The 18,093-nt window shown below is 51.0% G+C and overlaps 1 protein-coding gene across 1 annotated transcript in view; it reads right to left on the reverse strand.

Annotated features, from left to right (window-relative positions):
• The window catches only part of ASTN2 (astrotactin 2), a gene marked incomplete at its 5' end in the record, with an annotated part of 616,673 nt that overhangs the window by 348,897 nt on the left and 249,683 nt on the right, over nucleotides 1-18,093 (reverse strand). Inside the window, one exon of the mRNA XM_084650529.1 lies at nucleotides 16,160-16,327. Within this exon, the coding sequence (XP_084506655.1) occupies nucleotides 16,160-16,327 (168 nt within the window). The remainder of the gene's footprint in view (nucleotides 1-16,159; nucleotides 16,328-18,093) is intronic.

Here is an 18,093-nt window from a genome sequence, read left to right on the forward strand (position 1 = left end):
TCTCCTTCCTGCTACCCAGTGCTGATGTTCAGACCCAGCTCTCCTCGTTCCCAGTTGACAATGCAATCACAGTGCAGGAAAATCAGCAGCTAAGAGGCCAGGTCCGATGGGCTAAGTTCTCAGAGCCCCTAATCTCAGCCACTAACTGATGTCAGAGATTCCTTGGCCTGAGTAACTGGGATATAGAAAAAGAGGGTGGACTAAGAGACCTGAGCAAGCCCATGACTGGTTCACCCTTCCCCCGGACTGGAGCAACTCCAGCATGGGGCCAAGGTGGCAAAGCACTTTCCTGGCTTGCCAAGCGCTGGTTACAGAATCACTAGCAGCAGGCATGTGAGGAACTTTCTCTCGAAATGCAGTTCCATGATTGGAGAGACGGAGCACGAATAACGGAAGAACACACAACCAGAAGTGAGCTGTTAGTCTCAACCAACACATCAGGGCTCCACATCTCTGACGCCCAGTGACACCAGAAGAGAGGAATGGGGGAGCACTGTAGTTTTTAGCTAGCTCACCTTTCAGTACAGGGTCAAACATCATTAACAAGGACAAACACAGGTTTCAGAGTGGTAGCTGTGTTAGTCTGTATCAGCAAAAAAAACAAACAAACGAGGAGGACTTGTGGCACCTTAGAGACTAACAAATTTATTTGGGCATAAACTTTCATGGGCTAAAACCCACTTCATCGGAGCCATGCACTGGAAAATACAGTAGGAAGATATATATACACACAGCTAACCTGAAAACGTGGGTGTTGCCATACCAACTGTAACCAGACCAATTAATTAAGTTGGGATATTATCAGCAGGAGAAAAAAGAAACTTCTGTAGTGATAATCAGGACGGCCCATTTCAAACAGTTGAGAAGAAGGTATGCTCTCCCTTCCTCTGGCTGTCCTCCCCTGCAGGGAATTAACGCTGGCTCTAGAGTGGGGGGATACACAGCCCGTTGTAGCACCTACAGACCCCATCGGAGATAAGGGCCCCTTTGTGCTAGGCGCGGTACACACACAGTAAGACAGTCCCAACCTGATGAGTTTACAATCTAAACAGTCAAGAGGAACAAAGGGTAGGAGGGGAAACAGAGGCACAGAGAGACGTGACTTATCCACGGTCACATACCAGGTCAACGGCAAAGAGAGGAGTAGAACCCAGGCCTGAGTCGCAGTCTGATGTCCTCTCCCCTGGACCACACTGCCTCTCAAACTGGCTGGGCTATCAATGGGGCCCAGATACAGTGATGGGCGCACTGAGAATCCTTGAAACCCGTTTTTCTGTGCACAGGATGCAGTGCCTGTGCCCATTCCCCAACTTCAGAAACCTCTACCCCCAACAGTCCCGTGCTGCGTGTCAGTGACCAATTCCAGGTCACACTGAACTCTCTCTGCTGACTTCAGCTTGAGGAGATGCCCTTTTGCCTCAGCCAGCACGCCTGGGAAGACGAGAGAGAGACACCCGTGACCCCTCTCTGCCTGCTGTGCTTTTAATTTCCATGGAAGGTTGGCTCGGGAGGCTTCCGTTGGCTCACGTGAAAGTGCATCCATGCAAAAAGGAGCCAGCGCAGCAGGGTAATAATGAGCCACTCTCCCGGGGGGGGTGGAGATCCAAGCAGAGCCTCGAGCCCCTGGACACCTCTGACAGGGAGTGTGCTGCAGGGATGCAGCCTACAGCTCTGGCCCACTTTGTGCAGCTGCGGCAATGACCTCTATTGGCTATTTAGGGAAGCTGGGGGCATTGCAGCTCTGCCTGAGGCTGGCAGCGCCAGAAAGGTGGAAGAGGACAGTGGCTCTGCGCAAGGGAGCAAGGAGGAAAGTGACACCTTGTCAGGAACAGGTGAGTCCCTGGGAGTGGAGAGAAGCAGTAACAGGAGATGGTGTCCTTCTCTTTTAGTGCCAAATAGTCTCTCTTTTCTCTACTGGCAGGAGAGATTTTAGAATTGACAAGGAAGAGCATGTCGGCTGCTGACCCATCTCCCCAGCCCAGGGTGGGCTCATGCCCCAGCCAGAGTCTGTTCAGACCCTTGCTCTCAGGGCTTCAAGCTTTACTTCCAAATAAAACTGGTAGCACAAAGTCCACATCAAGCCTGTTCCTTCCCCTGAGCCTGCCTTCTGCTAACAGCTCTTCCCCAGTCCTCCCTGAGGCCATCTGTCTGGGGGCCCATCCTCTGGCTACACACCTGCAAGAGAAACCAACCTGCTTGCTGCAACTCTGCCCTCAACTGAGCTCTTTCCGCTTTTATAGGAATCGGGTGCTCACCTGGCAGTCATGTGACCACTTGCAAACTACCAGGTCCCAACTGGTTCTCAACAGGGTGCTGGCCCCTTAAAGAGGCAGAGCACCCTGTGATGATGCCCAAAAAGGAAATGCATCCATTACAAAGCACACTCTCAGGGCAAAGGACAGTAATCCCCACATGCTGTATCAAAAGTTGCACACATGCAGAAATAAAAATATCCCAGGCCCCAGCCTCTAAATCAACAAGACCTGGGATTTTTTTGGGGGGGTGGGTGTGGGGGGGTGTCTCTTTTGTACATTTAAAGTTGCAAAATTATTTTACCCCATCGCCTAAAATCCAGTGACTCTTCTCCCCAAAATTTACTATTCAGTTTCGTGCCCTGTTGAAGGTCTTCCAGTTCATCTCTCTTCCCAAAGTAGCCTTCCCAGGAGAGGCTGCCGAGCAGCAGCCTGTCAAGAATCCTCACTCCGAAAATTCTTCCTCCTCCCGCCAGTGCAGCAGAGTAATCCTGTTAGCCCTGGTTAGGGCGAGCAGCTGATCTGCTGTGATGATGCTTTAGGGATTCCTTTAATGCCCAAACACACCCAGACAGAAGGCTCCACAAATCTATCTTCTTTCCCAGTCATTTTCTTCTCTCTCCGCTCATCATTTCAAATCTGGGGACAAAGCAATGTCACTCGGTGTTTTTCACTTCCGGTATTTGAGCATCATAGCTGGGCCACTCTTTGCTGATATCTCCTATTCTTAGCCTTGGTCTACACTTAAAATTTAGATGGACTTATCTATGCCGCCATGGGGTGTGAAAAATTCACACTCTGGGCGCCAAAGTTAAGCTGACCTAACCCCTGGTGTAGACACGGCTCGGTCGATGGAAGAATTCTTCTGTCATCCTCGCTACCACTGCTTGGGGAAGTGGATTATCTACAGGGGTGGAAACACCCATTCCTCGATGCAGGAAGCACCCACACAATCAGAGCTGCAGCTGCGCCTGTTGTGTAGACATGCCCTAAAGGCTTTTTCACACTGGAGAAACCGGCCGCATTGTAACCACAGAGATGGAGTCACACTGGAACACCTCCCCCCAGTGTAGACATGCGGCACCAGTGTCAGGTCGGGCTGGCACTGGGGCAACGTACTCTACGGTAAGCCCCTTTTTCAGCAGGTGCAGTGTGTCTCCATCCTAGGGGTCCTGCACGGGTGGAACTCCAGTGATGTGGTGACATTAGTGAAAGTTTCTCTAACGAAGACAGCACCTAAGTTTGTCCATGCGAGTTGGGGTCCTGGGGAAGATTCTGAGTCACACGTATCACCGAACGATAGCAATGTAAGGCTGGAAGGGCCCTTGCGAGGCCATCCAATCCATTCCGCCTTCGCTGAGGCAGGACACAATATATCAAACCATCCCTGGCAGGTATTTGCCTAACCTGTTAAAAAATCTCCAGTGACAGAGATTCCGCAGCCTGCTCCAGTACTTAACTACCTTGACAGCAAGAAAGTTTTCTCTCATCTCTAACATGAATCTCCCTTGCTGCAGTTTAAGCCCAGTACTTCTTGTCCTACCTTCAGTGGACACGGAGAGCAATTGATCACTGACCTCCTTACAACAACCTTTTACACATCTGAAGACTTATCAGGCCCCCTTCAACCGTCTGCTCTCCAGACTAAGCACACTCAGTTCTTTCCACCTTTCCTCACAGGTCTGCTTTTCCAAACGTCTTATTTTTGTTGCTTTCCTCTGAGCTTTCTCCAGTTTATTCACATCTTTTGCGAAGTGTGGTGCTCACACCTGGACACAGCACTGCAGCTGAGGTGTGCCACCTCGCTTGCTGACCCGTGGCTCCTTTCCAAGATCTTGTCCCAATTTCCCCCTCTATGCCAAGAAACAGGAGTCCCTCCCTCCCCCTGCATGGCTTGATATTATAAATTTGCATTCACATACACTCCCTCTCTCTCCAGGGGTGTTTATTCCAGCCAATGCCCTTGTGGCAGCTTAAAGCAAAGCTTCCACCCCTTACTCCTGCAGCCTGTCCCTGGCTCTGTGGGTCAGCTCCAGATTGGGCATGGGAGGACATCCAAAAAGAAAGGGCTTTAACACGCATGGATGGACAAAACGGGAGAAAGCATCTGCCCTGGGAAAGCACTTTCCACAGCCAATGAGCCAGCGGGAAAGCATTCCTGGAAATAACATAGGCCATTTCCCCGCAGCTCTCAATTCCCATCTGATGCCAGCTCCAACCCAGCAGGTGCAGCTGCGTTTCCCCCGCTGCATGCAGGGCCAAGAGGAGACAGGACCCAATTCCTATGTGTCATCCGCAGGCAACTCCACGGCAGGGGGGAATCTTCAGCACAGCCACCCCGTAACAGTTCCGCTTGCTTCCCCCTGGCTGCCTGCCTCTCCTGCAGAACGAGGGGGAGGCGGAGTGCCCCAAGAGAGAAAGCCCCAGCTGTAATTGGTGGCCCAAGGTCGAGCATTAGTCAGCTCACAGAAGGACCCTTTCAGTGCCCCCATTTCCCAAACAGAGCATGGCTGACTGCCCCCAGTGTTCGCTACATTGCCTGCACAAAGGCGGGCACAATGCCCTTCTTTTCTGGGTGAGCTGCCTTTAGCAACAGCGATAGGATCCGGATGGAGAGCGGCACCCCTTTCTGGGCTCGCATTGAACGGATCACTGCGGTTCCAATCACGCTCGGATAAGGCTCTTTGTTACGGCATGTGGAGGGGATCTCAGGTACACGCGGGGCCGGCTCACCTCTCCCCTTTGCTGGCTGTGTGCATGGTGCTGACAATGCAGAGGAACAGGGCCGACTTGGCTATGGGAGCCTGCGGGTCCTTCTCCACAACAGAAATCTCTGACCCACCCCACACCTATGGAAAGGGCCTTTCTCCAAGGCTAGAGCGAGAAAAAGCTGCCAGGACAGGCATCCCCTGGCACAATCACTCCCTGGGTGAGGCCAGAGCACAGGTAGGATTGAAGAGCAATGACACACTGCAATCCCCATCTCCTTCCAGAGAAAGGAAATGGAGCAGGGGAGCAGGCTGGGGTGCCCTCCTCTCCATTTAGAAATGCCACTTGCAGAGGGGACAGGCCCCAGCTGGACGCCAGAAGCCAGCTCCATGCTCACCAACAGGAACTTTTATACAAGTTAAGGCCATTCTGTGGGTAGCATCAGTGACAACAGCAGGAGCGACTGCCAGCGAGGCATGGCCTGGACAGGGGGCACAGCACCAGGAATACCTCCATCACACTCTTGCAGCCCCAGCCCACACTGCTCCTTGCCCCAGACACACGACAGACCAGGCTTCACCACGAAATGGGTCTGGGTGTGCCCTGACCAGCATCATAATCTAGCCCTTACATGACACATTTCACCAGTAGCTCTCAAAGCACTTTACAAAGTAGGTCAGTAGCATTTATCCCCATTTTACAGATGGCGAAACTGAGGCACAGAGAGGGAAAGTGACTTGCCTAAGGTCATCCATCAGGCCAGTGCCAGAGCCAGAGCCAGGACCAGAACCCATGTCCCCAGCCAGTGCTCACCGGCCATCAAAATCCATGGCAATTTTGCCATCAGCCCTGAAGCTTTCTGAGTGGCAGGCAGAACATCAGAGAAACAAGTTCTTAATTCAACATCCTGAGCAACTGCCAAATGGGTGGGTCAAAGCCCGTCGCTCCGCTCTGCCATTGGAAGCCCAGGATTTAGCCCTGCAGGCCCCTCTGTCTGTCCTCCCCCACATTTTATCATATATAGGGAGCCTCACTAACAGAAACAGGTTTGGGGGACTCAATGTATGCAGGCACTGATCTCCCCCATGCCCCACACTCTCCAACCGGGGGACCTGCAGTCCAAGCTGAGCATTAACACCGGTCGCACACTGGCTAGCATCAGGTCTTGGTGCTGCCCGCACAAGCCCCCCTGCCCCGTGTGATTTCAGTTGGATACAGTATTCTTCACTTTCTGTCACAGTACTGTCAGCCAACGGTGCTGCCATGTCCCACTGCTGAGGTGGATGCATTATTGTACACAGAAGGCCTCCTTCCACATACACAGCTTGTCGTGGCATGCAATGTTCTGAGGCCCATGAAAGATGCTCTGTAAGGACAATTTATGTAAGAGCTCTGCTGTGGCTTTTGGCCACAGCCCTCCATGACGGGCGGTGTTGGAGCTGCAATAGCCTACTCGGACACCGGGGGGAACTTTGGGATCTATGGTGCAATCGCCCTCATTGCCCCCAGGCAGGCACGGGGAACATGCCCGGGCTACATCCATTTGGATGATTCATCATAGGATCCCCTGAGCGGCTTGCAAATTCTTCTGGCTGGTGCTGAGGGAGACAGGGTCATGGGTCTGTCTCTTCCCCATCTGCCAAGGAAGCTACACTTAGGGTGCAGGAGTTACCCACAAACTGGCCTTGGAGAGCAGGATTGCTGCCAGTGCTGTTAAAAGCCAAGAGACTGGATGAAAATGCCTTCTTCACACACTAAAATTAACACAGAAACTAGACAAAGAGTAAATGCTTCACCCATCACTGAAAGGCAGCCACCCCTGGGGTAGAATAAGGCAGCTGTTTAACAGCACACAGCAACGTTACAGAAAAGTTGAGGTCTGGGAAGGAAGAAAAATGTCCTATCCAACGGAAACCACAAGGGGGATTTAACCAGACCAATTTTGATTATCCAAACTAGGCCCTGGGGTTAGCAGCCCTGGTCTGACAAAACTGCCATGGAATCTGTAACCTGCCATATAATCAGAATTTTGGCCTCTATAACACAACACCCTCCACCAGCACAGCACCCCCAATGCGATTTAAGGGCACTGGGAAAAGCACCATCTACAATATCTCCAGCACCATTTCCTATAGCACCTGCGACTTCCTACTGGGTCTCCCATCCAAGCACCGCACCGACCCTGCTAAGGGCTTGTCATCGCTGCAGAGCTCGAGCTGGAATCTGAGTGTTGCCTCTAACCTGACTCCTGCCCTCACACGAATCTCTCTCGCTCACGTTAAGGGATGCTTTAAGCTTGAGCTAGCCAGATGGGGCTGATGGGGTCTGAGGCTCCAGAGCTGCAGATGCTGGAGCTAGTTATGCTGTGGGGATACAGCAGCCCATGCATCGACTGCGAGCCCAGCCACACTGCATAGCCCCACGCTGTTTCACAACGTGGTCACTTGAGCTAGGCTAGCTAGAGTGCTGCAACTCTCAGGGAGTGGCTATTCTGCAATCGGGACAGCCCATGTAGCTATACCCAAGCGAGCATGGAGCTAACTTGCTAACATCAGCAGTTAGTTGTTAGTTAACAACAGCCGCAGCGGCATAGGCTAGTCACTTACGTAGGGTTGCCAACCATTCAGGATTGTCCTGGAGCCTCCAGGAATCGAAGATTAATCTCTAATGAAAGATTATGTCGTATGATGAAACCTCCAGGGATATTTTCAACCCAAACCGGCAACCCTACTTACCAAGATCATAGCATGAGGCTGTCTGACTCTAGTTCCTTTGGTAACCAACCCTGGAGGTGGTAAGGGGGACAATTCCCCACCTTCCTCTCTTCCTTCTCTCTACAGCAGTGGTTCCAAACTTTAACAACCCGCGAACCCCTTTCACTAAAAGGTCAAGTCTCGCGAACCGCCTCCTAAAAATGAACATTTCTAAGGACTACCTCCTTTAAATTAGCTTGGCCCACCCCCCAGGTACAGCGCGGCACCTGCTCACTCTGCCCTCGATGCCAACTTCCCCTGTCCAACAAGGACAGGTGTCCGAGCTGCCACCTGTGCGCCCGGCGTTTCAGCTGCCGCCCTGCCCACCACAGGGCTCCGGCTGCTGGCCCCGCGCCGGGGTCTGGGCTGCAGGCGCCGCACTCCGTGGCGCTCCTGCTGCTGGACCCCGTTGACCACCCCGGTCAGCTGAGCTCCACTGAGCTTGGGCTGCAGGTCCCGCTGACTGCCGGGGCTCAGGCTGCCGGCCCCAACTGCCCGGCCCCGCTCTCCCTGGGGCTCGGGCTGCCGGCCCCACACGGAGCGCTGGGGTTTGGGCTGCCGGCTCCCCCGCTGATGGGGGCAGGGCTCGGGCTGCCAGCCCCAACTGCCCGGCCCCGCTCTCCCTGGGGCTCGGGCTGCCGGCCCCACACGGAGCGCTGGGGTTTGGGCTGCCGGCTCCCCCGCTGATGGGGGCAGGGCTCGGGCTGCCAGCCCCAACTGCCCGGCCCCGCTCTCCCTGGGGCTCGGGCTGCCGGCCCCAAATGCCCGGCCCCGCTCTCTCTGGGGCTCGGGCCGTCTGCCCTGCAACCGGGTCCCATCTGCTGCCTCCAACACCCGGGGTCCTCTGGCCGCCATGAGTGAAATTTTTCCGGCGAACCCCCTGCAACGTTCTGCGAACCCCAGTTTGGGAACCGCTGCTCTACAGTATGGGCTCCCAGTCTAGGGGTCATGAGCTTCAGAAGAGATCTTGACGGAGGTATGAAACAACCTGCCCTTTCGTATTGCTCAATGGGTGGGGGACCCCAGTATGGGAAAGGATGGGAAACTCTGCCCTGTGACATTAGGCCACCTAATGGCTGTCTCCACATTGGCCTTTTTTTCATAACCCTCACTGGTCCAGCTCCATCATGGCAGCAGCATAGATAAGCTGCTGGAGGAGTTTCAATCACTGTGTCCCCTAACCCTGCTCAGAGCAGGTCTAGGTGACATAGTGACAAAATTGCCAGACCCCAGCACCTCACATTCACCAACAACCTCTCCAGATGAACAGCGCTGATGGAGAATGCTGTGCGATGCTCTGAAGGCAAAGCCCCTGGGAGATGAGGCCAGAACATGCATGTCCACAAGCTTTCTTGCCAGGCTTGCCAGCTGCCAGAGAACTTATTAGCTGTGCTGATGAGCAGAGAGTCAAACCCCCTGCCAAATAATTAACGAGGCCGCCATGGGACAGCGTGGCAAGATCTCACAGCTCCCCCTGCCAGGTGAGGAGATTCACAGAACATTAAATACGAAGAAAGAGATCCTGATAAATTATGAAATGCTGACTTCAGCGGAAAGCCGCTCCTGGCCAAGAGTGCCGTCTTCAGAGAGCTCCTGGCCAAGCAAGCACCAGCTAGAGACTGTGAACTGCATTCGCGAATAACCGCAGCGGCGGTGACAGCTGCAGGAAAGGTTGCTTCATCGTTTCCATTCCAGTCACTGGTTACCAGTCGTTTCTAACTTTCTGGGCTGACGTTTTCCAGGCCTGGTCTCTTCCCAATAGTGATTTAATGAATAAATAAACACACACACACAGTTGAGCTATTTAAAATGAAAAACACCTTCCTCTTTAGACTTTTTTTTTTTTTTGCGCTACAATTCTTTAAACAGCTGGGGTAGAGGGGCGAAATTTGGCAGGGAAAGCACCCTCCCTGAGCAGAAGCCCATTTGAGTGTTGTGAAATCTGGCATTGATTTGCCAGTTACATCCCATTGAGCTCCACCTTTCATGGTCCTGATTCATCAAAGCACTTAAGCATGTGCTTAACTTTAAGGAGGCGCTTAAGCCTCATTGCATCCAGCCTATATTCAGCTGTGAAGGCACACACCAAAGGAGGTAGGGTTCTGCCAGAGCCCCGTCTCAGGCACTTTTTATCATCTAGGGTAAAAGCTGCACTGCTCCTAAGGAGTCACAGCTGAAAGGTTACCTCCTGCAGATCTCATCATATTTATCAAGTAGTTTGGCTTAGAGGGGCCTGTGCAAAAATAGCTCCACATTATGGAATCCTTTTTTCTTTACACAAACTCAAAAATTCCATTATGACAACATTAATGGTTGCACGGTCAAACCTGCAAATGGTAGAAAATGAGAAAGCAAAGGCAGCACAGATAACCTTAACTCTGCCCCTTTATGTGCATGCATTTTGATTATATCGCTTAAGCCTGAAGCTAAACCAGCATGGGAGTTAATTGCCTCATGCTCTGAGTTGCACATAAAGCAAGCTGTGCTGATGGATGAAAAGAAATCAGATATTACATGGCTGCTGACCAAGTTATTAAAATACAGACCTTAGAGAGAAGGGACCTCAGCATACATAAGTCTAAGTCAACAAAGATGCTGGACCATTATGAAAATGAAAATAGCAAATGGATACAAGAATAAACAAACTGTACTAGATACTGCAGAAAAGCTGCATGATATTAAATTGCATTACTTGGGATCAAAGGGCGGTTTTAATATACACAAAGGGAGGGGGCACTTCCCAACTTACATGCTCAACCATGCAATCTCCAAATTCTCTAAAGGGGAGTGTGTTTGTTTGTTAAATGGGATATGTTTAAAAACATCTTTCCTGAACCTCCTGCTGGCAAGTCCCCTTTTTGCTGGAGATGGTCATATAATCTGTGACTACAGTGGCAAAAGAAACCATCTGGAAGACACTGGAAACCAATGCCATTGCCAATTTTTAAAAGGGGTCTCTACACTTTTTTTTTTATCTTCAATCAATTCTGCTCACCGTTTTGTTGAGGCAATCAGCTCTACAGATGATACAATTTAGAGGTCTGATTTGTGAGGGCAAAAAAATCACGTGCCCCTATTAATCAAGGTCGTTTTCCATCTCATTTATCTCATTGCACTGCTAAGTGCCAGCACGAACTTTGAACATTTCAGCATTTGGCCCAACTGGACCAGTTTTCCAGCAGGCCTCCTAAGATGTGCCCACAACATGTAAGAGTGAATTAGTTGCATGCATACAAAGCAGGTAATTGCGTACACAAATCAGTATTTGCACATGCCACAGAGAAGGGAAAAAAAATAGATGCCCTCATAAATGTAACTGGTGCTGATAAGGGAGGCTAGTGAAAAGGCAGCCCCTCACTGATTTTATGAGACTGCATCATAGTGTGTGGTACAAGCAGCGGCTTTGTCATGCGCACACAAAGCTTTGAGACACAGAGCTGGCAGACTCAGCTCCAACTCACAGCACAGTACAATCCCTCCTTATCCTCAGTTTGCAAAGGGCAGCAATCCAGTCCCAAGCACGGCATGAATTGCCCCTTCTTGTTGGTAATCTTTATAGCCAGCCATGACAACAGAGCAGCAGCTCTCACTCATGTAAATTTCATGGAAGGATGGATGGCACTGGCTGGCAGAAAAGGGGGCCTGAATCAACCTAACCAAGGTTGGTGTGTTACAGGTAGATGAAATGCCAGCCAGCACTTCACAGCTACACAGTATCCAGGGATCTGGGGGTGGCGAAGGAAGGACTCTAAACTTAATCCCTTTGAAAAACAGGGATTCCTGCCAGGGTCTCCACGGCAGCTGTATCACATGGCATTAGCCCTAAAATGAGATGTCAACCCCCTCACACCCACTCCAAAAGTTAGCTTGATGGTAACAATCACATCACCCATAAAACCTAGGGCACCCTGAGGCTTGTGAGTAGGAGACTAATTTGTGTTATTTGTACTGTAGTCGTGGCCCAGGTCCCCATCATGCCGGGTGCTGTCTGAACACAGAAAAGATAGTCCCTGCCCAAAGAGCTATTAGGAACTTGAAATGCAAAGGCTAATATGTAAATGCACTGCTGCCCTTTGCAGCATGGACTGCATGCACCTGTTCACATGTGTCACAGGCCCCTTGTACTGCTACAGCTAAAGGAGATCCCCTTTAGCTCACATGGAAGAGGTCTGCGCTTCTGGAGCAAAAGGGCCTGAGTCCTATCCCTGCCTATGGCTGACACACCCCAGGGGACCATGGATTGACAACAGAGCTCTACCCTTCTATCCCAGACCCAGGCTTCATTGGATGGTTACAGCAGAAGTTCTGGATTCCAGTCCCAACTTTCTCAATGATTCACTCCAGCTCCTTGAGCCAAACCCATGCCCCCCTCACTGCCTCAGTTTACCTACCTGTAAAACAGGGATAACAATACCAAGCTGCCTTGCAGGAAAGAGGCTTAACTAATGCCTGCGAAGCACTTTGAGACCTTCAGAGCAGAAATGCTACGCAAGGCCAAGGGGCTGTCACTAGAAGGGGGGCTCCCTCATGCTACGTGGGTCATTCTCCTTCCCCATTCTAGACCTCAGCCATCACTTGCCATAGGGCCTCTCCTCCCACCAATCCTCTATCCAGCCTAGGTGGGAGAGGCCTCTAGCAAACCATCACTAGGGATCCAACAAGTTTATAAAACCCCTCACCAGAAAGGGCTGAAATCAGACACAGCAGGACCCCAGGATTTTCTCCCTCAAGATGATAAAATGCCACTTAAAAAAAATAAAATAAACTTGACCCATGAACAGGTTCTTCTCCCACCCACCCCTCCTGAAACATTTCCCTAGCAGAGAACTTTCTTGCCAAGTAGCCATATCACAAACATACTGGCCATGATTGTCACTGGTGCCTAGAGATTCTGACTGTCTCACTTTCGGGGGGCTCACTCAACTCTCCAGGTTTTCAAAGGGTGAGCGTTCAGAACTTTCTGAGAAATGGGTCACTTTACATAGTCTCAGAGTTAGGCTGCCAAAATCACTAATCCCGTTTTAAAATTTGCAGCCAACGTCTTCCCAACAGCAACACTCTATCCCTGTTTATCAACCGGTCTGGAGGGAAGATGGGATCAGCTTTGTAATTTCTGCCCTTGATCTCTCCTTCCTTGATTTTAAGCTTAAGGTTAAGAATATCCAGGTTGAGATCTCTTTGACTCATCTCCCTGGGCCTACATGATGCAGTGCTTGTGACCAACACTTTCCAAGACCCCAGAGAGAGAGAACATATGTGCTGCAATACGCAGGCATAGTCGGGTGAGTCAAGAGCAGCAGGACAGGCTTAAGAATAGAACACTTCTTCATGGCAGGTCCCCGTACTCAGACACCTTGTGTGCCAGATCTGCTTTCTCACCCTTCCTGATCTAGCTATTCCTGGGCCTTCATGAGCTCCCTGTGGTTGGACTAGACATTACAGGTGAGGGCTGAGCTCATCCTCTTTCTGTCGCTCATGGCCAGCAAGCCTCTGCCAGGGACTTCTAACTGATTTATTTCTCAGCCGGATCAGTGATACAGCAGGGTCCAGGAGGGCCGACACTTGGATCAGAAAGGGGCCCAATCAGCCCATCTTCCCACGGATTTTTACTGCACTCAGTAAGGGGCGGATGCTCCTTTTGAGGGATGTGCTGAGGAACGTTCTTGGCAAAAGGGCAGAGGCAGCCAGCGAAAGTGGAATACAGCACGTCAAAGGCGCAGAGCAAGCCTTGCTCCATTCCCTCTGGCTGAGTTCTGTCATCCTCTGGTGAAGCACGGCACGGGGAGCGGGGGGAGCCAGCCAGAGGAACCAGCTGCTCTCACAAGCCAGAGAAGCCTGAGCTGCTGCCGTTGTACAGATGTGGCCAGCAGCAGTCTGTCCCACACCGCAGAGACTGCGAGAGAATTAAACCAGACAGCATGGGGCTTGCAAGCAGAGCTGCCGGGCTTGTTCTGACTGGGTAATTGCATTCTGCCTCCATACGTTCTCCCCGCAGTTTCAGACGGATGAAAAATTCTTTACTTGCTTCTCTGAATTGTGGTGTAGTTACAGTGGGCTGCCTCCCGCCCCGGAGGCGACAGTGCTTCTCTGACGGCTGGAATGATCTCTCTATATAGTTTACAAAGGGCTTTGAGATATTTGGAGGAAAAGCTTCTATGTACATATCAGCCCTCCTTGCTGGGCTGGTTCTTCCCTTTTTCCTGGAAGTCTAGGTGATACTGAGGGTTTGTCTACACAGGGAAATTGACCAGCGTAGCTATAATGGAAATATTATCCTGCTATCGGTGTGCTGGTTAACTTCCCTTTGCAGACAAGCCATGAGAAAGAGAAACACTTAGAAGGGAATAAAACACATCTCCTCCAAGCTACTCCTGGACACAGATATTTGACCCACTCTTTAGAACACAACCCAGCCTTAAATGACTCTCAAGTGTCTGATGTTTTAGAATTCAAGTCCCCCACCCACCCCCGCCCTTGCTTTTGGGACTCCTTTCTCCCATTATCTGAACCAGGACAAAGCACCTCCCGGATCCCAGATGGTGTTTGTATCTCCACAGCCACAACGGCCCCTGACCTGTGTGGGGTGGCAACTTCCTGAGATGGGAGCAAAGAAAATCAGAGCAAAATAAATTTAGCTTCATCCCAACTCTATCCCCTGCTCCCAGTTCAGCCAGTTGACAGAGCTCCTCTTCCACATCCAGAATTGGGCTGCTCCAGTGCCCTGCCATGAACAGTCTGACAGCCACAATAGTGCACTGAGAAGTGTCCTTCACTAATGAATGAGCAGCTGAGACAAGGTCTGGAGCCCCCACCTAAAATTCAGCCCTCATGAAGCTGTGGAACAGATTAGCACTATCCTCATACAGTCACTCTCCAACTGGTGTAGCTGGTGCCACCGCCTCCCATTGTGGTCACTGCAAAAAGATGGAAAGGACAGAAATGGGGGAGGGGTAGCTCAGTGGTTTGAGCATTGGCCTGCTAACCTCAGGGTAGTGAGTTCAATCCTCGAGGGGGCCATTTAGGGATCTGGGGCAAAAATTGGGGATTGGCCCTGCTTTTGAGCAGGGGGTTGGACTAGATGACCTCCTGAGGTCCCTTCCAACCCTGATATTCTATGATTTTATGAAATTGCACCAGCCTTGATGTCAGCCAGAAACAACCCTGCTCAGGCAGGGAGAGAGTCTGGTTTCTCAGGGGGGAGGGTCTCAGCTGGAACTTGGACAGAGGACATAGAGAAAGCTTTCACAGCCTTAAGTGCTGAAAGAGTTGAAAATGAACCCCCTTTCTTCCTCGCAGGCTGCCGTGGGGGAAGCGCATTCAAGGGCCTGATGGCATCTCAGAAAGGCTTTCACAGCCACAAACTGCCTCTCTTCAAATCTAGCCAGCAGAAACACAATCCCACCCTGCCGCTGGGGATTTGTGGCTCTCCCTGGCACTGGCTACACAAGAGGGAGGTGGAAGGAGGGGAAGGTTCGATGCTTCTCCTTCGATGAGCCAAGGGTTATCCCATTTCTCTTCTGGGAGGCAAGGTCATTTGCATGCTTTTTCGATTCAGCTGCACGCAGGGAGTTTTATTAGCACCGAGGCTACTTCCCTCCAGCCAGCCAGCAAAGCATTCCAGGGAGAGGCACCGGGAAATGGTAACTCTCCCCAAACCCTGCAGAGGGTACCAAGGACCCTCATCAGAAAACCAATCACAGCCACAGAGCCATCTTCCCATACAGAGCACCCTGCTCCCTCATTATCAGTGCTGGCAGCGAAGGAGGTGTCAATGGAAAGTGACCTGATAAGGAGCTTTCAGTTGGCCACAGCCATGAGTTTATTTGCTGACAAATTTTCTTTTTAATTCCTTTCCTTTATTTGCTGGTTGTACAGCTGGTTTCTTTTCAATTCCTCGCTAATTACAGGCTCTGGGGACAAGTTTCTCACAGCTGCGCTGAGAAGCATTAGGGCACTGAACACAATTGCACGGGCTTGCAGTTTCAGCACCACCTCCAACAAGACTGTGATCCTGATGCCATGTCTCGACGGTGCAGGGGAAGGCTATTCAGATGACAAACAACTCTCAACAGCAGAGTAACTCCCCATCCTGCCCACTGTCACGCTGGAGAGCTGATCAATGTCTAGCACAGTGGGGTCCTGGTCTATGACAGTGGCTCAAGGAACTAACACAATACAAATCATAATAAAAAGATAAGAGTGTTTCTAGGGTAGAAAAGACAGTACCCTCCTTTCTAATTGCGTGCTGGAGAGCTGCATGAGAGATCATAGCTAAATTGCATCCTTGTGGAAGGGACAGTCACTAGCAGTCCAATGCTGAAGGGCTGGTAGATCAGCCAGTCGTAGGTTATGAAGGACTGCAACCCCCCAGCACAGACACTCTTAATACCAAGACAGACACCTCCAACGCTTCCCCAAGTCTCTTGCCTGCCGCTTTCCACTTACCAGTCTCTGGATCACACAGCTGCTCACAGGCATCGGTGGTCCTCTGCCCACAGAGATCTCTCACCCAGGGGGAGGTGGCGTTAATCTGATAGTAAAGGGAGAGCTTGGCTGGGTTTAACCAGTCAGAGATGTCCAGGTAGCTTCCCTCGCTCACAACAAAACTGCTTCCTGTCGGGGGGAAAACAGGGAAAGGGACAGTTTGTTAGTTGGGTGTAATCAGGACTCCAAGCACTTCGGCATAGCTGGAGAGGGTGAGAGGAGAAGAGGACAGACACATCAGACAAGATCCCAAATGGTATGCACAGAGCGTGGGTAGAGCATCATCATATGACCATGAAGTTGCTCTTCCCACTTCCCTCTTGGCCCAGTTGTGCTATTTGCAGAAAGCAAACTCTTGCCAATCTTATGCGTAGTGAATTAGATGCAATTGTGCTGAGCAACCTCCTCTGTGACACTCTAGAGTTACCGTCCCCTGGTTTTCCAGAGCTATTCCTGCCAGAAATGGATGATTGATCTCTTGCTCCGTCTTCTTGATCCTCAGCCACTCCCCAAATCACACAGAGCCCTGATGCAGGAATATTCACACCAAGGGTCTTCTGGGGGCTAAGGAATGGAAGGAGCCATAGATGTCACTCCCCTCTTTCATTGGTTATTTGGCCCTTTCCACCCCTGTTTTTCTCCCTTCTGCCCCGCTTGCTGGAGGGAACTATCTGCCCCAATGTCAGTACATTCATTTTATCAGGGGATGCGGGAGCTCAGGGTGGAGGATTATGGCTCAGATCTACAAACAGGGTGTTGGGGCTTCATTGCATCGCATCAGCCCAATCCTATGCCCTCTCATAGCTTGGTGCACCCCCAGAGCTGCTTTCCACCACCAGAACCAGGCTGGTCCATGGCCCCAAAGCAGCAGCAGAAGCTCAATGAACAGCCTGAGAGCCACAGCAGAGCACAGAGGAGTACTGAGAGCCCCCCGCCCCCAAATCTGAACCTGCCATTCAGCTCACATCTTTATGAATTCACCCTGAAGAGGAAGAGGGGTCCAGCTTACATGACATCAGCCCAGGACTCAGAAAACCTGGATTCACCACCCGGCTCTGCCAGACTTCCTGCCCCTGGACAAATGGATTAATTTGTTCCCCAGCTCCTGATCTGTAAAAGGGGGTGAACACTTCCCCATCTCAGAGGGTGGTGTTTCTGAGGCCCACAGATTCTAGGGAGATGAGGGCCATATACGTTCATAGACAGTAGCAGCAGAACGCACCACCAGGTTGCTCTTGGCTCAAGAGGCATGAACCTGCCCCATATGCTAATTCCTCTGAAGAGGAGCTCTGTGGAGTTCGAAAACTCGTCTCTTTCACCAACAGAAGTTGGTCCAATCAAAAATGTTCCCTCACCCACCTTGTTTTTCTCACCTCCCCGTATGAGCAGTCTTCTCTCTCCTGAAACTCCCTTCCTCCAGAGGTCAGTGATTGAGAAGTAAATCCCTGCCAAAACCCTTTTCTTAAGAAATCTGATGTTTCTTTATTTGTGAAATGTATTCTTCCCCCACACACACACACCCCACCCCCCAGCTTGTGGGAATATGCATCTTCTAATTAGCCAAATAGATTTTCAGTTCAGCCCAATCATTTCCTTATCTAACATCTGAAGCCCAGCATCACTAGGGGGATTTCACAGACGCAGAGGTCCTCATTAACTCTGATCTTCAATTACATTGATTAGAAGACTGCATCTGTAATAGTGCTGCATAGATCAGAGGTGAGCCAAGGAACCCTGGCCATTACACGTAGCATTTTGTGAAGTAACAGGTAGAAGCCACTAAAAGCAGGGCATGGAGGCCACTGGGAGAAGACACCTTCAGAGAAGAATGGTGGAAACAAATGTACTTTGTGGACTATAAGAGAGGCCTGGAACTAATTTGTTTCATTCCTTTA

Source organism: Lepidochelys olivacea (genome assembly GCF_965140295.1).
Source record: "Lepidochelys olivacea isolate rLepOli2 genome assembly, chromosome: 16".
NCBI classification, from domain to species: Eukaryota; Metazoa; Chordata; order Testudines; family Cheloniidae; genus Lepidochelys; species Lepidochelys olivacea.